General features: G+C 57.7%; 1 protein-coding gene across 5 annotated transcripts; it reads right to left on the reverse strand.

Annotated features, from left to right (window-relative positions):
* Positions 1-395: 395 nt before the first annotated feature.
* On the reverse strand, positions 396-18971 carry MAN2A2 (mannosidase alpha class 2A member 2). 5 transcript variants are annotated; one of them, XM_058294714.2, is made up of 24 exons: positions 18769-18971; positions 17990-18186; positions 17146-17295; positions 16361-16618; positions 16147-16291; positions 15857-16028; positions 15257-15384; positions 14874-15047; positions 14340-14526; positions 12198-12375; positions 11892-12094; positions 11509-11691; positions 11283-11397; positions 11050-11117; positions 10778-10943; positions 10001-10237; positions 9620-9742; positions 9261-9375; positions 8403-8536; positions 8076-8217; positions 5328-5461; positions 3918-4112; positions 3673-3783; positions 396-3057 (listed from the first exon to the last, which is right to left on the reverse strand). In XM_058294714.2, exons 3-24 carry the CDS (start codon positions 17275-17277, stop codon positions 2905-2907), a joined length of 3453 nt encoding a protein of 1150 aa, XP_058150697.1. In that variant the 5' UTR covers positions 17278-17295; positions 17990-18186; positions 18769-18971; the 3' UTR covers positions 396-2904. The 5 variants fall into 5 exon arrangements, with proteins under 5 accessions (XP_058150697.1, XP_058150698.1, XP_058150699.1 ...); XM_058294715.1 differs by lacking the exon at positions 18769-18971 and adding an exon at positions 18381-18499; XM_058294716.1 differs by lacking the exon at positions 18769-18971 and adding an exon at positions 18381-18496 and having other exon boundaries at positions 16361-16597.
* Positions 18972-21171: the final 2200 nt, after the last annotated feature.

Here is a 21171-nt window from a genome sequence, read left to right on the forward strand (position 1 = left end):
CCGTGCGCAGTGCTGATGTGCACAAGGAGTGCCCTGCCACACAGGGGTGTCCCCCGCGTAGGGGAGCCCCACGCGCAAGGAGTGCACCCATAAGGAGAGCCGCCCAGCGCAAAGGAGGGAGCAGCCTGCCCAGGAATGGTGCCACCCACACTTTCCGTGCCGCTGACCGACAACAGAAGCGGACAAAGAAACAAGACGCAGCAAAAAGACACAGAAAACAGACAACCAGGGGAGGGGAGGGGAATTAAATAAATAAAAATAAAATCTTTTAAAAAAAAATAAAAAATAAAAATAAAAATACACACCTTGAGCAATGCTGCTTTAAGTAGTTCTCAAGGCCTAGTGTGTACAGTTAAGCAATGTTGTAGTTGTCAGATGAATAATTGCATTGCACATTTAAGGTATTCAAAGGTAACATCCTTTATTCTGCTCATTTCCTAGGGGAGGTCACAGATTCTCCTCTATCACTTAACTCCAAATTTTATTATGCTAGCAAATAACGCCTGCAATTATGTGTAACAGTTCATATTTATTGAGCTCTTATATGTCCCAGGCACTCTGCTAAGCATTTCACACTGATAACCTCATTTCTTCTACTGTGATATAGATACCATTATTCCCATTTTACAGTTAGGAAACAGGCTTTAAGCGTTTACTATCATGCCAAGCTCACAATAGTAGTACCCAAATCCAAGCAATAGAATTCTGCACAGTCCTGTATACCATCTCAACCCACAAAGACCATTTTAACCGAGAGCCCCTCCAAGGCCCCCAGGTGGTAGGATTCCCTGCACCATGGCCTGACCCCAGATGACCCGGAAGGACTCAGCTGTGCCGCCTGGAGTCCTTAGGTCACTCCTGGCAGGCCCCCGGGATTTTCTCTAAGGACCCCAAAGCAAGCGTTTCTCATAAGGTAACTGCAATCACTGACTCTTAATGTGCTACAGATAATTTTCTCCAAATTTGTCCTTTGTATTTTAACCTTGAAGTTTTTCATCATATAGAAACTTCCAATATTTGTGGTAAAATGTTGCTTTTCATGTTTTGTGTTGTTTAGGAAAAAACCTCCCCACCCCAGAGGTAAAAAGATACCCTATATTTTCTTCAGTAATTTTATAGTTTTTTCTTCCCACCTGTAATTTTTGTGTGTGTAAACTGGGAGGTAGGGATTAAACTATTACTTTGATAGCCAATTTCTCAAAATACTATTTATTAAATAATCCATTATTCCCCACTTGAAACTCTGGTTTCATCATATACTAAGTCCTCACATGCCTGGGTCTGTTTCTGGACCCCGTTGTGTTCCGTCTGTTCATCTGATCCTGCTCCAGTACCACAGATTTAATCTGTGGTGGTTTATGGCCCGTCCTTGAAATCTCATTACCCACTTCACCCCTGCCCCAAACTCAGTATGAACATTCAAAATTTTCTTAGTATTCTCAAATATTTACTCTTCCAAATAAACTCTGGAACTTGCTGAGTTCCAAAGCGTATCCAAACTCAGTGGGATTACATTGAATTTACGGGCAGATTGGGGTGAAAACCAAAATGTTTCCAGAAACATGATACGTACTTCATTCGCGTCGACTTACAGAAAGCCGTCGACTTACAGAAAGCGGTTCTCAGGTCTCGGGTTGCCTCTCTCAGGCTTCTCAGGCGGGCAGGTCAGTCAGTGACGACGACTGCGACTCTACCTCATCTCCCTTCCCTGCCTAGCGCGGTGAGCCGTCAGGACGAGGCTAAACAATAGGACACGTTGGCTGTTTTCTGACTTAACTGAGAATGCCTTTGACTTTGATTCTTCAGACTGCCATTAGCTGTTGGTTTCTGATGGAGACCTTAATCTAAATTAGGATTTTTCTCTCTAGTCTTAACTTACAAAGAATTTTAATAAAGAATGGAATGTTCTTTTTCTCCAGTTAATTGAAGCTGAAATGAAGGCTGCCCACTCCACATAGCCCTAGCTCCTTGCACCAGGAGCAGATGCTGCTGTAGCAGGTGCCTCAAAGGTGGCGCTCCAAGGCCTGACTGCTAGGGACGGTGCTGAAAGCCTTCTTGGGGTGCCCAAGCACGTGGGGTCTTGGAGGCTTCACTTCCTTTCCAAGGAGAGGAAGTTTTCCAGACCAACCCCCCATCCTAGGGAGGAACTCTTAGGGACAGGGCCCAGGAAACCAAGAGGGGGTCAGGGAGGGTAGAGGATGGCTCCAGATCCCCTGCCATGACCAGCCCGCAAGTCACAGACCAAGCGCCCCTGCTGAGTGGGCACTGATGGCCTGAAGTGTCCGAGGACTTCGGCCATGGCGGTCTCGAGTCCTTAGAGTCCTCACAGGTGCTCACAGGTGGCAGAGAGTGGAGCCGGCACGGAAAATGGCTGGGCCTTTGGACTCTTAGGACAGATTCCTTGTCCTCCCCCTACTGCTGACTCGGGGTGCCCAGGCCCTTGCTCCCAGAGTCCCTCTGATCTTGTTTGTCACACTGGGACACATGGTCTCTGCAGGCCTACAGGACTCCCCATAGAGGCAGCTCCCGCTTATGGGGACCCTGATGCCGGGATGTCAACCATCTCCTCCTACTACCTCTTCTGTTCCTGCTTCTCCTACATCCCACGTTGGGAAAAGGAAGGTTGTGGAGCCCCATGCCTAGCCCCAAAGTGAGCCAGCACCGCCCGCTCTGACACGGGCCTTCTCCCCTTGCTCTCAGCGGCCTCTGCCCTGTCTAGCCCACACCGGGCCTGCGGGCTGCTCCCAAACTCAGAAGCAGCAATGAACAGAAAAGGAGGGCGAGCCCAGTCTGTCACAGTTCTGAAAGGCAGATCAGGACAGGATCCCGGTGGGGCTCGTCCAACCCAATCTCCTAGTAAGAGGCAGTCTCTGGAAGAACTTTCTCCGCGGGCCACAAGGAACCCTAGCCCAGGCGGAGGCGGAAGGTGGCGATCTCCATGGGCTCCACGTAGACGTCGGTGCTGTTGGAGGGCGAGGCCAGAGGGTAGAGCAACGTCAGGGAGGTTGGCTGTAGGAAACCCACGTCCAGGCCATGGAAAAAGCTCCCCAGGGCCACCTGCAGGGTAGAGAGAAGGTGCAGGGCTGTGTGGGGGCCGGCACTAGGCAGGGCAGCTCTTCTCCGTGGTTCGTCACCTCGCTCAGAAGCTGACAGAAGCTATGGCCCCGCTCACTGGCAACATGCCTACATGCACAAGTCTGCATACAACCTCGGGTTCCCTGCGCCCCAAAACCCTGTCTGTGGGCCCAGGTTGGGAACCACGTCCTGGCTCCCTTCTGGATCCCTGGAGCCCAGCAAAGGACTTAGCACGTGTAGGCATTGGTCCTCAGTGACGACAGCTGGAGAGCTGACAGACAGGGGTACTACCTGGATACAGAGGGGAACGGCTAGAGGATTAGCAGCAAGGGGGGTTCTGTTTGTCTTTTAGATTTCTGGTGTTTTCCACTCTGCTAACAGATGTCCTTAAGCGACACGCCTCACCTGGAACTAGCCGTTGCCAGGCTTGGTAGCTTTGAAACCATGTCGACCGCTTCTCCTCTCTCTTCGGGAAGCCCGAGAGTGGCACCCTCCTCTCCCACCCACCCCACCTCAGCCTGGTCTCCCTGAGCTGCTCCCAGCGCCGGCTCTCCCTGCCTGCCTCTCATGGGCCCCCCACCCCTGCGCCCTGCTCACCTTGCCTTGGCTTGTGGAGCAGTTGAAGCCCACGTTCTTGGCCTCCAGGCCGCAGTCAAAACCCTTGCGGTGCAGGATGAGCGCGCTCTCTGCCGAGGGCAAGTCCTGGTCCTGGGCCAGAGCAGAGGGCACGGGAGGGGGCTTCGGTGCCGCTCTCCCAGAAGGCCGCGCTGGGCCCGGGAGCAGTGTGGGTGAGGAAGGCAAGCATCTGGCCACGGCGGTGGGGAGCTGGGCGGGACACTCACCTCAGCCTGGAGCGTGCGCAGGTTGAGCAGGTGGAAGTCGCAGGGCAGGGCGGCAGCCAGGGGACGGAAGGTGCGCAGGCCTGGGCCTGGGGGCTGCCTCCTGGCCACGGGCAAGGCGAGCGCCGGCGCGTTCAGGTACAGGGAGGTCAGGTGGCTGAGAAGGGACGGGTAGCTGGTGGACCGCCCACCCTGCACCTGCAACATGGGTCCCGATGGGTGAGGGGGTGCAGCCTGGCCGGGGGTGTAGAGGGTAGGTAGAGGGACAGACAGGAAAGAGAGACTAAGGAGACAGTGATAATTAAATGCAATACATGATCCTGCACCAGGTCCAACGATGGAGAAGGGTAACACCCAAAAGTACATCATGGGACAACTGAAAAATGACCAGCGTGACATTTCCTGAACTCAGTAACTACTTAAGGTGGCTGTGTGAGTGCCCTGTTCTCAGGAAACACACGTGCAAGTGGTAAGCATTCAAGAAGCATGTATGCAGCCGACCATCAGATATTCAGAAACCAGGGAGAAATCAGTTGATAGAATGGTATCACAGATGGGGCAAAATGCTAAAAGGTAGTAAACCTGGGTACCCAGGTGAGGGGCCTGTGGGGCCCACTGGAGTTGAATGTTGTTTCTGTACTAGTTTCGTAACTCTCCACATGCTTGAAATTATTTCAAAACAAAAGCTTTTAAAAAAAGAAAAGAGAAAGGACATCCAGGCTGGCGCCTTTGGAAGGAGCTCTCCCGACGCATGTATTTCCAGGTGCTGTTTTCCAACCCAAGCGTAGCCTCTCCCTTCCTACCCGACTCGAGAGGCTACTTCAAAGGGGCCATTTAGTCTCTACTTTTTTTGTTTATTTGTTTCCATCGGTAACATCTCTCATCATGGAGAGAGATTCGCAGGGCAGGGGGAACGGCGGGCAGAAGGCAGGTGCTCGCTTCGCTATGGAGGACGGGCCTCGGCCAGGGAGCGTGCCCCGAGGAGCCCTCAGCGCCAGCCTGGTGCTCAGGGCCACGGGCTCTCGCCTCTTGATTATTGCTCCTGGGTGAAAGATCAAGTCCCTAAACTTGGCTGCCAGTTCAGAGAAAAAAAGCCAGGCTGGTGGGGGCAAAGAAAGCCATGAGCTGAGTGGGGGAGAGGAGGGCGAGTGGGAAAGTGCTGGGAGTGCAGGAAGGAGTGAAAAAAAGGGCAGCACAGAAGGAAGTGGGAACGGGCCTTGGAGAGCAGGCCGCGGGGAGGTGCTGGGAGACAGCGGTGCTGGCCAGGCCAGCGGCACGTCAGGCTCACCCCCTGCCACGGCCCAGGAACGGGGCCCTATTCTCGCTGTCCTTGGCCCAACACAACTCCTGCTCCCGGGGCCACCCGGGGGAGTGGCGCCACCTGCCTCCCCGGGAGCTGGGACCAGAGCTTACGTCACTGCCCGCGGTTCGCCGTTCCAACAGGAGGCGGAAACGGTTGCAGGTTCTCTTGTTGTCCTTGAGCCCCTGGCCGAGGCCCCGGTTGTCGTCCTGCATCAGCCGCCGGTCCAAGATCACATCCAGCTGGCCTAAGGAAGGAACCCGTGAGGCCCCGCCTGCCCCCCACCCCCAGGCCCTGAGGGAAACGCCCAGGTGAGGGGGGCAAGGGTCCTGAGGCCGGGAGGGGGCTTGGCCGAGCGCGGACCCCATGCCCTGTTCTCCAGGTGACCCAGGAGTGGGGCCGGGCCAGGGCACCCTAGACAGGGTGCCACCCCAGACGGGGGGGGGGGGGGCCAAACAATATAAACACAAAACTTCATCAGGCAGCCGTGGGGAGACAGCACGCTGCTGTGCATTCCCTCATCTGGGGCAAGTTCTTGCAGGTAGGACAGGTTTTGTTGCAAGTAAAATACATGCTCTCCTGCTTGCTTCCCTGCGGGGACAGCAGGAGAGCTCCCATCACCGCATCTGGCGAGGCAGGGCAGGGAAGGAGGGTGGCCCAAGCAGGCGTCAAGCACCGGCTCAAACCCCGGGTCCTCTGGCCGGCAAACACCTTTGCTCTCCTTTTTAAAATACACTTGGCTTGATAACTGTACTTAAAAGTGGTCACGTAAGTGAATATTCTTGTTCTTAGAAAATATACATGGAAATGCTATGTGTTCAACGAGCACGATATGTACAATCTACTCTCAAATGTTCAAAAGATTGCCAACCTGATGACAGCTCTCTAACTAGTTAACCAGCTAGATGGACGGTAGGTGGGTAGAACGACATGGCAAACTTGGCCAACTGAAAATGGATGGATCTGTGTATCTGGGAGGGGAATATGTTAGATTTCTCTCTACGAAGTTTGTATTATTTTCGCAATCCTCCTGTAAGTTTGAATATTTCAAAATAAAAAGTTAAGGAAAGGTGTTAAGAATATGGAGATACATGGGGAAAATGCAACTAATGTAATATATATATAAAATAGCTAAGAGTAATGTTTTAATATTTTTACAGCAATGGTAAAGAAGGTATTAGGAGTGTGTCAGTGCTCTGGGTCCATAATGAGGGGTATAAAAGGGTATGGGATTTTTCCTTCTGGTGTAATGAAAATGTTCTGAAATGTACTGAGCTGATGGCAGCACAGCTCTGATGAAACTCAAAGCCACTGGGTGTGCACTTTGGATACAAAGCCAAAGGGAAATTTTGAAATAATTTCTGAGATCTAGACTATCACAGAAAATTGTAAATGTCTATATTGAAACATTTTCTACTATGAAGTGTAATATTTTTCTTATGCAATGTTAATAAAATATTTCATTAAAAAAAAATTATACAAAAAAAAAAAAGTTAAGGAAACTACCAAACAGAAAGTAGGCTTGGAGGAAGCAGATTTGGCTCAACTGATGGAATGTCTGCCTATCATGTAGGAGGTCCGGGGTTCAAACCCCAGGCCTCCTGACCCATGTGGAGCTGGCTCACGTGCAGTGCTGATGCACGCAATGAGTGCCCTGCCACGCAGGGGTGTCCCCCGCATAGGGGAGCCCCATGCACAAGGAGTGCACCCCGTAAGGAGAGCCACCCGGTGCGAAAAAAAAAGTGCAGCCTGCCCAGGAGTGGCGCTGCACACATGGAGAGCTAACACAGCAAGATGACGCCACAAAAAGAGACATAGATTTAGGGACCACTGACAAGAATGCAGGTGGACACAGAAGAACATGCAGGGAATAGACACAAAGAGCAGACAATGGGGGGGTGGGGGAAGGGGAGAGAAATAAAAAATAAACCTTAAAAAAAACAACAAAAGCCCTTGGGACGAGGGGTTCGCTGAAAGCGGACACAGACCCTGTTTTGCCCCAGGATCCCTCCAGGTATACCCACACCAACTTCTCCCACAGAGATAGCTCACCTCCCCCTCCTCACCCCAGCCCCTCCTCAGTCTTTTCACCCTGAGCTGTTATGGAACGGCATCTCCAAGCTCTAACATGGACCCCTCAAACACAGAGCAATCACTTCTTCACACACAGCTTCCAGAGGGGGGACGAGACCTCACCCATGAGGGTGCCGAGCTTTAGTTCGGGTCAGTGAGGCAGACAGACCCACGGACCGCTGCCGGGAGGTGGGGCAGCAGAGCCGCCCTCTGCCGGCAGCTCAGCCCGTCCACGTGCGGGGCCACGGCACCAGGCCCTCCGGCTCAGCCTTCACGGGAGGCCACGGCCTCAGAGGTCGCTAGGCCCCCTGTCGGTTTTATAGAGAGAGGGCGGGAGGCGCTCAGGGCTTTCCAGGGTCCCCCGCTGCCAGGTCCAAGCCCTTGTTTCCATTCTTAAGAACGCCCTTCTCTCTTTTAGTCACTGTCAACAGTAGTGCTTTTCCTGAACATTTCCTTACAACGTGGAACACACTTTTTAAACTATCCCTACTGCCATTCCTGGCCAGAAGGGGGCTGCCTGCCTCAGCTGAGAATCCTGCTCAACACCCTCGTGTCTCTTGAAGGGATCAATGGGCACCCCCACCCGGCCAGCCGCCTCCACCAGGGCAGGGTGACAGCTGCTCCCCTTTCTCCTATGCTGGGTGCGACTGGAGGGAGCCGTTAGCAGCGCGCCCCTTTCCCAAGTGTGCAGGTGACACAGCCTGGCAAGAGAGGGAGGCCGGCGTGGCCCGGGGGGGACCTCTGCTCCCCACCCCACACCCTCAGCGGCGCTCCTGGCCCCCACTCACCATCACCGAGACTGGAGACCCCCAGGGCCTGGGCTGTGTGCAGAGTGAGGCGGCTCTGTGCGTCCTGGATGTAGGCCATGACCGGCATCGGGTAGAAGTTGGCCTGGAGGGGCAGCTTCTTGAGATACTGCCGGGGCTGCACCTGGGGGAGGAAAGCTGGAGGTCAAGGGACGCCCCAGGGGGTCCCGTCTGAAGCAGCGCCTGGCCCCTCTCTCCCCCTCTGGCAGACCACTCCCCAGCACCTACGATGGAGACAAAAACAAAACAAAACAAAACTGGCCCACGTTCCGCTGGGTGGGGTCTCCAGGGGGCGGCCTGAACTCCCACCTGAAAGCCATTGAGGTCCGTGAAGAAGGTGCCTTGGCTGCTGATGTCCGTGTGGATGCGCAGGGCCAGCTCCTTGTTGACGTAGTCCCGGATGTCCACCAGGGACGCCAGGTCCAGGGAGAGCCCCTCCACTCCTGGGCACAGGATCAAGGGGGGGCACCGGCAGGTTTAAGGGGGCTGCTCTAGGCAGCGGCCAGGACGAGGCAAATCGGGGCCAGGGAGCGGCTCTGCCTGACTCCTCTGGCAATTCCCGGGTATTTTGGGGTGACCTTTTCTCTTAATCACCCCTATCTCCAGAGATGTGTGTGCTGGGAATAAGAAGCTGCTGGGGGAAGTGGACTTGGCTCAACTGATAGGGCGTCCGCCTACCACATGCGAGGTCCAGGGTTCAAACCCCGGGCCTCCTGACCCATGTGGAGCTGGCCCATGCACAGTGCTGATGCGCGCAAGGAGTGCTGTGCCACGCAGGGGTGTCCCCCGCGTAGGGGAGCCCTACACACAGGGAGTGCACCCCATAAGGAGAGCCGCCCTGTGCGAAAAAAGTACAGCCTGCCCAGGACTGGCGTTGCACACACAAAGCTGATGCAGCAAGATGACACAACAAGAGACGCAGATTCCCAGTGCCGCTGACAAGAATACAAGCGGACACAGAAGAACACAAAGCTAATGGACACAGAGAACAGACAAACGGGAGAAGAAAGAGGAAAGGGGAGAAAAATAAATAAAAAATGAATCTTAAAAAAAAAAAAAAAAAAAGCTGCCAGGACAAGAGAGAAGGACAGGCTCAGCCTGTGGCACCCACCCTCCATCCGCCCCCCCCCCTTCTTCCCAGAGGCCACCCCACCTGGTAGGCCTCACCTGGCAGGTTGTGGAGCCGGACCACCTGGTGGAAGTGCTCATAGAAGGCGACCACCTCTGAGAAGAAAGGGCCTTCAGTGATGCGCAGCACGGGGGGCTCCTTGGGGACGTATGGCTGGGGAAAGAGCGGGTGGCAGGTGAACCCTGCAGCCTGGCTCGGACAACCCCGGCCCAAACCCGGGCCCACTCGGGCCAACAGCCCTGGGGATGAGTGGGCCCCGTGCCCCAGGGAGCGGCCCCCAGCCCAGCGCACCTCCCAGGGGCAGGGGTCACCCTGAGGAAGGCGAGCGCCCGCATGCCCCCCTCACTGTGCCAGCCCCCCTGGCCCTGCAGGTTTGGGCGCAGGATCTCTCGGGCACCTTGGCCTCGCCGTCAGGCAGGAAGAGATAGGCCCCGCTCTTGTCTTTGGACGCGCGGGTGCCATAGATGAGGAACTCCATGTCCACCCGCTGCTCCCGCTCCTCGTCCACCCTTCGGATGCTCTGCCGAAGAACACAGCCCTGACCCCTGGCCCCACACCAGCACGTCAGGCCTGCCCCGGGGGAGGGCGTGACTCACATCCCCCAGGGCCAAGCCCACCCTCCCGCCGCCATCATCCGAGCGGGCCGCGCTGGGGGGATCGGCGACCATCCACCGCACTCGCAGGCCCCAGAGGCAGCGCCGCACGCCCAGCCCCTCCCCCAGTCCCAGCGCCCTCCGCCGCTCCCCCCGCCCCGGCGCCCTGGGCCCCGGCCCCTTACCTTGAGGAGCCCGGTAAGGCCTGAGAAGCCGACCTGCATGTAGCGGTTGCTGAGAGCAAAGTCGCTGGTGCCGGAGTCGATGACGCGCACGGGGAACGCGTCGTGCCTGCTGACGGCCAGCGGCCGGCCATGCAGATAGACGCGCACGGAGGAGGGCAGGGTGCGGCGCCCGTCCAGGCCCAGCTGCAGCTGCAGCACCCCGAGGCCCAGGGCCGGGAGGCGGAGCGGCACAGACACCTGCTGGCACAGGAGGGGCCGGGAAGCCAGGGCCACGGCGCCAGCTTCCGACACGAGCCTCGTCCTGGGCACGTCTACTGAGAGCCTGAGCATGTCCTGCACCCACGGGGGCCTCTGTGCCCTTCCCCGCAAAGGGCCACTTTCTTCATCAGACTCTTAAGAACCTCAAATGACATGCAAAGATATGGAGATAATGATCAAGTGGGAAATGCAGCGTTTTTGTTGCTTGATTTTTTTTTTTTTAGGAGGTACCAGGGACTGAACCCCAGGCTTGTACCTGGCAAGCTGGTACTCAAACCACGGAGCTACACGCGCTTCCCCTAGGAAACCCGTATGAAGCCTCCACAGGCACTGGCTGGGTGGATAACGGGGCAGTAACTGTCAGTTCCACGTTAGCGCTGCCTCACTCTCCTTCGCCGCCCCTTCTACAGCGGACTCGATTCCAAGGGTGACTGTCCCCTGGGCCCCTCTCTCCCCACGGCTCCCAACCCCAGGCCGGGAAGGGGCGAAGGAGGATGGGAGGAGCAGCCCCCGCCTCACCTGGAAGACGTCGGGGACCATGTCGGTGGCCGAGCTCCAGTGTGCACTGAGCTGCACGGCCAGGGGCTGGCCCTCCTCGGACAGGACGCGCACCCGGGGCGAGTCGACCAGCAGCGACACCACGCTGAGTCGCTCCTGCTCCAGCGGGTTGAAGAGCACCACGTGCCTGCAGGCACACGGGGGACTAAGCCAGGAGTGGTGGGTGCAGTGGCCAGGGGACAGGGAGGGGGAGCCCTTGCCTCTGCACGCCCCCCTCCCCCGGCCTGGCTCACCTGGGCGAGGCCTCCAGCTGGATGACCGTGCGCTGGGGCAGGGCGTCGTGATTTAGGCGGGTGTCGTCCTGGAGTTCAGCGGGGGGGATGGGCAGAAGCAGCGGGGGCTGAGCCTGACGCAGTGCGCCGCCTCCCCCAGCCCTGCCCAGCCTGGGCCTCGCCTGCTGCACAGGGCTCAGAGCTCTGCCACTGGGGCGGGGAAGGAGCGCTTGGCCAGGGCCACCAGGGCTCACCATCTGGAGGAAGGGCGCCTCGGGGTCAAAGTGGTAGGTCTCCTTGTCTCCCAGCACGAGAAAGTGAGCCGCGTTGAGGATGACCTGCTTCAGGCTCACCAGGGACCGTAGGAGTCTGCGGGGGGCGCAAGACAGAGACAGGGCGCCTCAGAGGATGGCTCGGGGAGACCCACTGGCCTGCACACCCTCAAGGGGCCGGGGAGCTGCGGGGCGAGAAGGGCCCCACCTGACCCCGTAGTCCACCACGACGGCCTCCTTAGCAGTGCCGGTGATGGCATCGTGGTGCTGGAAGAGCCCCAGTGTGCGCCGAGCTTCCGTCAGGAGGGCAAAGTTAGACAGCGGGTACTGGCTCGCCATCCCAGAGCGGCGCGCGTGGGCCGTGGCCAGGCTGAACAGGATCTCTGCCCCCCTGGCCCAGAGAGACAGTGAGCGGCCTGCCCATGCCACCCCCCAGGGCAGCGCCCATGCCTGCCAGGCGCCATCCCTCCTCTCTCCCGCCCCCTGGCGCCTCCAGATCCTTCCGTCCCCTGCCCACCCCATCCGGGCCGTCCGCAATCCCCAAAGGCTCAACCCACACCCTGAGCCCGGGAGCAGGGGCAGAGGCCTCACCGCAAATGGGCCTCCAGGACACGGTCCAGGCTCTTGTAGAAAGGCCGCGAGGTGTAGTAGCCTGTCCAGTAGTGGTCGTCGCGGTCGGCGTAGGAGAAGAAGTCCCCGCTCAGCACGGGGAAGCCCGGGGGCCGAGCCCCCGGCTCCACCCCTGTCCTCTTGTACAGCGCATCAAAATAGTCAGAGAGGGTGCCAAACTGGGCCTGCGGGGGACCCCAAAATCCACTCCCATCAGGCCCAGGCCTCCTGGGACTCCTCGCTGCCAGTGCTGCGGTGGGGGCGGGGGTGGGGACCTGGGCGGCCCACCTGCACGTGGAGATCAGGCCTGCTGTTCAGGAAGTCGAAGAGCCGCTGGTAGTTGAAGAACTGGGCGTCCCACTCCTGGGGCTTGTCGTACCGGAAGTCGTCACCAAGCGGCACCAGGAGGACGCTGCTGCGGAAGAGCCGGGCCTTCTTCCGGTACTGGTCCAGGAGCAGGGCCGCCCTGTGGGGAAGGGCCCGAGGTCAAGTCTCGCGAGCAGGGCCACCCCCGAGGGTCGGTGGGGGGGCCCCGGGCCTGCTGGGCCAGGGAGTGACAACCAGGGAGGTTCCTCGCATGCAGCTGGGAGTTTCAGCTTCACTCCCCAGAGCCTAGTTCTGCCCAGTCACCCCAGGGGACCAATCGGCCAGCCCCATAATCCTTTGACAGTTATGGTCACACCTCCTCTTGGACCGCAATGATCCCAGCCCCCCACCTATGTGGCCCCTCTACCACTTTGGGGTCTGCTCACTGGAAGTTCTCTGAACAGCCCATTTGCCGGTGTCCCTTGGAGGGGTCCAGTGCTGGCTATAGGGGCAAAGTGAGGGCTTTTTGCCACAGGGGCAAAGCAAGGGCAGAGCGCAGCCCGCGGGCCGGCCCGGCAGTCCCCTGGGAGCAGCCCCCACAGCATCACCCCCGAGGGCTCCAGCCCTGAGGCTCAGCAAGCTCTTTCCTCCTCACCCCGGGACCTTCCGAGTCTGTCTTCGGAAGCTAAGGGCGGAAACTGACGCCTATACCTAGTTATTTCATCTGCTTAGATGTGACCCACATCCCAACGTGTCGAGACCTTCAGGCTCCTGATTCTGACAGCCCAGCTTCATTCTGCCCAAAGGTGAGCGACACAGCCTAGCACGGGACTGGACTCAGGGGCCAGACCGCGCCAGTGCTGGCTCTGGGCTTATTAGGTACGTGACCTTGGGCAAGGTACTTAACCTCTCTATTCCTGCGAAATGAGAATATTAGCAGCTACCCCGGTAAGATCATAAAGATTAAAATGAGTTGTGCCAGTTAATATTTATGAAACAACTGGGAAAGTGCCCAGCACATAGTAGGGATTGTACATAAGCACTTCGTCATTTTTGTGCTTCCATTCAAATTACTGGCAAAATCAGTGGCAAAACAGTGGCACGCCCTTAGAAGCCCCTTCCTCTCTTTAACCCAACCCATCTGCTGGCATGTGCGGGTATCAAAGTTCAACCAGTTGCTAACCTATGAACCACACTGTTCTGGCCTGGACTTCTCTATTTTGTTCTCAAGGATCTCGAGAGAGAGAGGACTCCTCAAATACCACTTATCACTAATTTATCAGTCTAGAAATCCTTTCAAAGCAAAACTAGTTTTCTCTCATTTCCCCGTTCTCTGGACACCCAGGCTGGCAATGCTAGCTCTCAGCGGTGGCTTCAAGAAATCCCACACTTTAATAACCCCCCGGCTGTTGCCTGGAATCCGCACTTAGGTTTCGAGATTCTAGAAACAAAAGACCACTTTCTTTCCCCTTCCTGGTCATGTGTTTAGCCTCCCTGACCTCGTGGAAATCGGGAAATCCGAGTGCTGCAACACGGAAACCAGATCAGGGGGTTGTACTCTCAAGGCCAGCCCCGTCCTGGCCCCGTCGCTGTGTGGCTCCCTCTTCATCAGTGTGTTCCCAGGGGGTGCCTTGGGGAACGGTGACATCTTGAGGGGTGCCTGGGGAGTCTCTCCTTCCTCAGGCTGGAGACTGTTTGGCGGGACTGTTTGAACGTAAGGCCGTCAGGTGAATGGGGAACTGCTGAGCTGGAGCCAAGTCCGAAGGCGATCGGACTGGCCTGAGGTCTGTGAGGAACTATCCCTAATGGGAGAATTATTCACCTCGCGGTCAGTCAACCAGCTCGGGTAGTTAGGACATTTGGAAACACACTTATCTGGGGAAAATAAATGCCTCCTGTGCAAGGTGATCCGTAGAGCCTCCCGGCTCTCCAGGGAACTTAGGAAGGTGCCACCACGGCAGCTGTGCAGACCTGAGCTCAGTAACTGGGCCTGAGACCACCGAAGCGCCGCGCCCGAGTCTGCCAGCCCCCGGGGCAGGACAGCCCAGCCTGGAGTCCGGCCTCCACCCCTCTGGGGAGCGGAAAGGGCACGGCCATGGGCAGCCCCGCAGCAGCAGCAATTACCTCTCGGCCACGTTGGCTTCCGTGATGGCCCGCGGCGGCACCTTCCACGGGCAGTTGATGCGCCCACCCGGCAGGCGTTTGAAATCAAACTGGCAGCAGATCTTGGGATCCGGGCCACAGGTGTGGGGGATGTCGTAGCTGTAGAAGGGCATCATGTGGCAGAAGATGTCTGTGCTGGAGTCGGAGTCTGCAGAAGATACGCCACGCGGTCAGCTGCCAGGCGCCGGCCCGTGAGGCTGGGCCTGGGGCCGCTGGGAGGGCAACGAGCTGCTGGGGCTAGGGGCAGCCCTGGCCGCCGGTGCAGCTCTGACCAGGCTGCAGGGGAAGGGCAGGCTGGGGGTCAGGGCACGGGGAGGCAAGCAGACAGCAGGCCCTGCAGAAGCCAGGGGACTGCGTGTCCTCCTGCTGTGACCCTCACATGGAGGAGGATGCCTGCCAGCCAGCAGAGGACAGGAGGGGTCTTGGTTCTGCTCCCCCTGCCCTTCCCCGACAAGGAAGCTGCTCTTGTGGCCCCCCGGCCCTACCTTGCCTTACCCCAGGTCTGCCTCCACATGAATTCCAGGCTGTGGGTGGCAGCAAAGTGCTTCTTGATGGCATAATGCACCCTCTGGATCAGCATGCTGGTCAGGTTGGCACGGCGCAGCAGGTAAGGCATGGTGGAGCTGTAGCCAAAGGGGTCCACTGCCCAGCCAGAGCGTGGCGCTGCACCTGGGGGCCCAGGGGAGCCAGACAGCCTGACCACTCGGGGCCTGGCCTCTCGGCCCCCCAGGAAGCAGGCCCCCGGCTCCTGCCTTGGCAGGCAGGATATGGGTGCCATCACCCCATGCCACACTGGTGGCATGAGCCTGAAGAGGAACCATCCCCTGCCAATCCCTGGGCCTCCCAGCACCCTCTCCGGTTCCCGAGCCTGCCCTTACCCAGGTTTTTCTCCAGCCACTGGTGTCCCTCAATGAGCTGGTCAATCAGCGCGAAGTAGTGAGAGTTGGCCTCGTCGGGCATGACCCAGCCCCCCGTCGCAATCTCCAGCTGCCCGTTGCCCACCAGCCTGTAGTTGAGGACCCATCCTCAGCATGGGGCAGGGACCCTCCCCCAGTCATGCTCCAGAAGCGCCTCTCTCCCTCTCTCCCAGGACCGGAACGAGCCAGGGCCTGTGTGCACTTGCCTCCCTGAACCAGTTCACCCAAACCCGGGACTAAGAGGACAAACACGGGCCCTCCCTCGTCCTCCAGCCAACCTCCAGGCTGTCCCTGGCCCTGCCTGACCCTGGCCCTTCCCCTGGACCTGCAGGGGCGAGGCCCATGCCTTTGATTTCGCCTAATGCTAGTGACCCTCAAAGGAGCCTTGCCTTCTCGCCCTCGGCCCCTCGAGTGTCACCTCACTTCCACCGTGGATCCCCTTGCCTCTCCCTGTCCCCTCGGCATCCACACCTTAGGGTGAGATCCCGTCCTAGGACCCACGCCTTTTCTCCTTTCCGGGAGCTCCTGAGAGCCCCCCACGCCTCCCCAAGAGGCACTGACCTTCGGACTGCTGCTCTCTTTTGGGCGTTGATGTTGTCCCACCACTTGGCAAAGAAGGAGACCTCGGCCCAGAGGAAGCGCCGCCGGGGGTCTTCCTGCAGCTTGGACAGCATGCTGTTGAGGATGTGCTGCGTCTGCTCTGTGTAGTACTTGTCAAAGGTTTTGATCCAACCTGGCGGGCCAAGACGGGGGCCCCTGAGGACGTCACCACCTTCGCCCACTGTCCCTCCCTGGGCCGCCGCCCCCCCTTCCCCCGCACACTGCAGCCGTGGGGTCTGCGGGGCCCACACCTGGGTCGTTGTGCGAGTGGGGCACCACGAACACCTGCAGGTCCTCGCCATCCCAGTCGTGCGGGCTGTAGGAGATGTCGAAGCCTTGCTTCCACACGCCGCCATCCACATTGTCGAACGGCAGCTCCTCCGACACGGCGAGCATCTGCCGGGCAGGAGAGCGGCTCAGGGCCCGCCCGTGGCTGCTGTGGTGCCCTGCCGTCTCTCATCTTACCTGCAGCTCTGGCTTCTGGCCCCGACCCCCCAGAGCAAACTGGCAGTCCTGGGGGGAGATGGAGAAGAAGCTGGGCTGGGGCTCCGGCGGCACCACCCAGGAGCCGTTGGCCGTGTAGTAGGGCAGCGGCGCGGGCGGGCCCTCCACGTTGGCCGTCAGCTCCAGCACCGAGTCCTTGATGTGGCTGATGATCTCGTGGTTCTCCTCCAGCAGCTGCTCCAGCTGCTCGATGCGGTTCTGCAGCACAGAAATTTGGCTCTGCCGACAAACCAGAGCAATCACCCACCGCTCCTTGTGCCACGGGGAGGACCTCTGCTTGGCATCTGCCACCTAAAGCCTGACTATGAGCTTCCCCTCCCCAAAAGGAGTCAGAGCCGTGAGCCTGCAGGGCTGACGGGTCCAGGCAGATCAGGGAGGGTGTCCCATCACCACCGAGGGCTGCCACCCACTTGGCTGGAAGCACCACGGCCGTCTCAACATGGGGACAGAGACCAGAGATGGTGAAGGGGTCGTGTCATCTGCCTGTTCTGAACAACTGGGCTCCGCTGCCTGGAGCACTGGACTGAGGACTGTTCCGGGCCTTCGTGAAAAAGGACGCTGCGATCAATTAGCAACGTCTGCCAAGAGCGTGAGAGAACAGAGAAGCAGGACGTGCTGCCGTGTTCCTCTTTGCTGTCCCCATTTTCAGCTTTGGGTTTCTAGAAAACCTAGTGGGCCTTCCTGTGCTGGGCTGCTGTGACCCTCCTGCCCAGATGTGAAGAGACGAGCGACCAGGCATGACTCACCCGGGGAAAGTTGCCCCCACTCTGGTGCCGGGTGGGGTCACGCTGCACTCGGTCCAGCATGAGGTAGAGCGAGAAGACGGCCACACAGAAGATGGCGGCCCCGCACACCGTCACCTGCTTCTTCAGCTTCATCCTGGCGCCCGCACACACCTGGCAGGAAGGACACCCTCTTTGGACCTAGCGTGCCAAACCCGTCTTCCCGCCCTCCTGCCTCCAAAAAACAGCGAGCGACCGACTCTGGCCGTGGATCCTGATGCTACCTCGAGGTGACTGTCCTGCCTGAGACTCAGAAAGCACAGCTGTTCTGCCACACAACTGTCCTCACTGACCAACGTCCCATGCCCCAACTCGGGGTCACCACATGACCTTCCACTCCTCAGCAGCTTCCCATTAAGCTGGCCTGGCTATGCTTCTTAGCGTCTCCTTTTAGAGGAACACATGGCCATGGATTTGATTTGATTTCAAGGGTAAGGCCACAAGAGATTGGCAGGAAAGCCTTTCTCTCTGCGCTCTGGGCTCAGGCTGGCACTTAAAGTATCTGACACAGCTCCTCTCTCCTATTAAGGAAGAAAAATAATAATAACTTTTTAAAAAGGGGACTAAGGCAGGATACCCATGTTTCTAGCGTCAGCTATGTCTTCTCCCTGTTAGTTTGCCTCCTGCACCAGGTGACTTGCAGCTGCCGCTTCTGGAGCACCCAGGAGACCCCTGGGAAGGACCCTGGCAGCCAGCAGCGAGGGTGCAGGTCCCCTGGGGAGGGTGGGGGGACCCGCGCACGGCTGTTGGGCAGTGGGGCAGCTTCCCAGGCCCCGCGCCCGCGCCACGGCCCGCGGCCCCCACTTGCCTGCACCGCGCGGGGAGGCTGCAGGGCGGCCGTGCGGGCGTGGGCGGGCGCCGCTCCCGAGGGGGTTCCGCGGGCCCCGGGGCCACCGAGCCGCGTCGCAGCGACGTGCCCTACTTAGCGCGATCTGAGGCCGCTCGGGAGCCTCCGGGCAGTATTTTTAGCCCTTGGCGGCTGGGTCGAGGCCAAAGTGGGTGGCGCTGTGGATAAAGAGTTGGATCACAGAGCAGCGGGCACCTGCCGCCGGCTCGGCGCCCGCCCCGCGCCCTCCCCGCCGCTGCGGGCCTCGGGGGCCGCAAAGACAGCGCCTGGCCCGGGCCCCGGGCCCCCCTCCGAGCCCGCCCGGCCGCCCGCGCGCCCCGCGGCCTCCCCCCGCGCGCGCCCGCAGCGTTACCGTCCGCGGCCTCCGCGCCGCTCCGGGCCCCGCCGGCCGAGCGGCCGCCACTGACATCCCCGGCGGCGGCCGGCGCGGCGGCAGCGACGCAGGCGAAGGCGGGCGGCCGCGCACCCGCCGCCCCCCGGCTCCCGCGCGCCGCAGCCGCGCTCCCGCGGGGACCCTGGGCCGCCGGCGCGCTCCCCCGCGCCCGCCTGCCTCCTGCGGCCGCCGGGCCGAGCCGGCGTGCGGGGCGGGGACAGCCGCGCGCCGCCTCCCCGCGCCCGCCCCGCGCCCCCCGCCGCCGGGACCCCGGGCGTCCGCACGCGCGCCGCACTGCGCAGCCGCAGTCGGGGCCGCGGCGCGGTGACCCCTCGAGGCCCGGCGCGTGACTTATTTTTTCCTCCACCTCACTTAACAGCGGAACCGCATTTTCAAGGAGGAGTGGGGACGTGTCCCCTCCGTGCCCGCCGCAGGGCAGCGCGGCCCCTCCGCGGCGCGGGCTGGGGAGCGTCCGGCCTCTGCGGTACCGCTCCTGAGGCGAGGGCGTGCTGCCTCCTGCGGGGACGCGGCGCCTGTCGGGAGCGCTCCCGCGCCTGCTGAGCGTCTCCTGTCATCCAGTGAGTAGGAGGGCGCATCGTTTTCTCTTATTCTCCTGTCGCGGGCATCGAGGGTATTTGTAATTTTCCCGCCCAATTAAACCAAACTGCAGGGAACATCTGCACGAATTCCACGTTTTTCTTCTTTTTAAGTCATTTCTATAACGTTAATTTCTAGCAGTGAGGTTATCTGGGCAAAAGGTGGTAGTCTGCCGCTTTTTCCAAAGGATTGTGCGTGTTTTCACTGTCGCTAACAAAGTGTTGGATATTCCTTAAAGCCTTTTTTTTTTTTTGGCCGATTAATCAGATATAAAATAGTATCTAACTGTTTAACTCCCATTTCTTTGGTCACCAGCGAGAACATTTTTCCAGGGTTACTTATTAACTGATATGTCGATAACTAAGATGTTAGACTTACTGAATTCATCGTCATCTATAGCTCTTCGTGGTTTGGCCCTGTGTTCTGGGAGATTTCCTCCAGTTTATCTTTCAACCCTTCTACTGAATTTTTCATTTTGGCAATCATAATCTTAGTTTTCAAGAACTCGTTCTCTGATGGTTTTTTAAAAATTATTATTTAATTCAGGTATAATTTGCACTACATCTACAAATCGTAAGAGTACAGCTTCATGAGGTTTTTTTTTTTTAAAGATTTATTTTATTTTATTTTATTTTTATGTATTTCTCTCCCGTCCCCACCCCAGTTGTCTCTTTTATGTGTCCATTCACTGTGAGTTCTTCTGTGTCCGCTTCTATTCTTGTCAGTGGCACTGGGAATCTGCGTCTCTTTTTGTTGCGTCATCTTGCTGTGTCACCTCTCCGTGTGTGTGGCACCACTCCTGGGTGGGCTGTGCTTTTTTTCACTCACGGCGGCTCTCCTTACAGGGTGCACTCCTTGTGCGTGGGGCTCCCCTACGCGGGGGACACCCCTGCGTGGCAGGGCACTCCTTGCGCGCATCAGCACCACCCGTGGGCCAGCTCCACACGGGTCAGGAGGCCCGGGGTTTGAACCCTGGACCTCTCATGTGATAGGTGGATGCTCTATCTGCGGAGCCAAGTCCACTTCCCATGAGTTTTGATAAATATATATAGCTTAGTTTTGCCTGTTCTTGAATTTCATAAAGAGGAACCATGCAGTCTGAACTCTCATGTCTGGCTTCTTTACTTAGCATGTCCTTGAGATTCATCAATGCTGATGAAATGTCCCAGGGCTTTGTTCTTTTTCATTGATGTACAGTATCCCATTGGCTGACAGTACTACACTTTATTCGTTCTTCTGTAAATAGACATTTGGATTGTTTCCAGTTTGTTTATTCTGGTACTAATTTCTCCTCTCCTTCTGGAACTTCAGTTTTCATGTAATGAAGTCTCACGTCTCATGCTCTGTTCTTTCCAATCTTTTTTTCCTCCCTGTACTTCATTTTTGATACTTTCTATTAACCAATCAAGTTCACTAGCCCTATCTTGATGTGTCTAGTGTCTACAGTTGTGGTTTTACCTTTTGTTGTGTCAATTTTTAATAAACCCATCCAATGTGTTTATAATTTCGGAGATGTCACTTTCCAGTTTTATATGCCCTTTCAGTTCTTTTAAAATAGATTCCAACTGTTGAACTTATTTATAGTTGCATCTATTTTTGTCCATCTTTTCCTTTATTTAATAGTTGTTAATATCCTTGTCTGCCAATTCCAATATCTGGATCATCTGTGGGTCTGCTTCTGTTATTTTTTTTTCACCCATTTTTGCATGTTTCGTAGTTTTTGATATTACACCACACATTGGGTATGAAAGGATAGAGGCTTCAGATAATGTTATTCCAATCCACCTCCCCAGAGAGGGTTTCCAGAGGAGGTGGTCCCCTCAGCATAATAAAGGACCGAGGTGGATTGGGGCGCTTACAGTTCTGGCAAAACTCAGTCCTCTTCTAGATTGCCCTTGGCCCTCAGCAGTGGCCCTCTTGGGTTTCAGTGGGAAAGCCTGGCCTGTTCTCTTTCTTGGCCCTTAAAGTGCTGCTTTTCAGAGATTTTTAATTTAGCCTCTATAAACGCACACAGGTTCAAAACTTTCTAAATATCCTTAGGGGGAGATCAGTTCCTTGTTTGTTGCACCTCTAAATGCTGCAAGACTGTTAAGAACCTGTCTTTGCAGCCCAGCCCTGCCTCAAGCCCCAGCACTGCCCCCAAACTCAGCAGACGTTCCACAGGGAAAATGGG

Source organism: Dasypus novemcinctus, chromosome 3 (assembly GCF_030445035.2).
Source record: "Dasypus novemcinctus isolate mDasNov1 chromosome 3, mDasNov1.1.hap2, whole genome shotgun sequence".
NCBI lineage: Eukaryota > Metazoa > Chordata > Mammalia > Cingulata > Dasypodidae > Dasypus > Dasypus novemcinctus.

Coding starts and splice junctions, on each gene's coding strand:
- MAN2A2 (XM_071214375.1), bottom strand. CDS start 17,277: ATGAAGCTGAAGAAGCAGGTGACGGTGTGCGGGGCCGCCATCTTCTGT. Junction 11,118..11,282: donor AGGCGCCCTTCCTCCAGATG/GTGAGCCCTGGT, acceptor GCTGAACTCCAG/GACGACACCCGCCTAAATCA. Junction 3,058..3,672: donor GCTCCACAAGCCAAGGCAAG/GTGAGCAGGGCG, acceptor TCTACCCTGCAG/GTGGCCCTGGGGAGCTTTTT.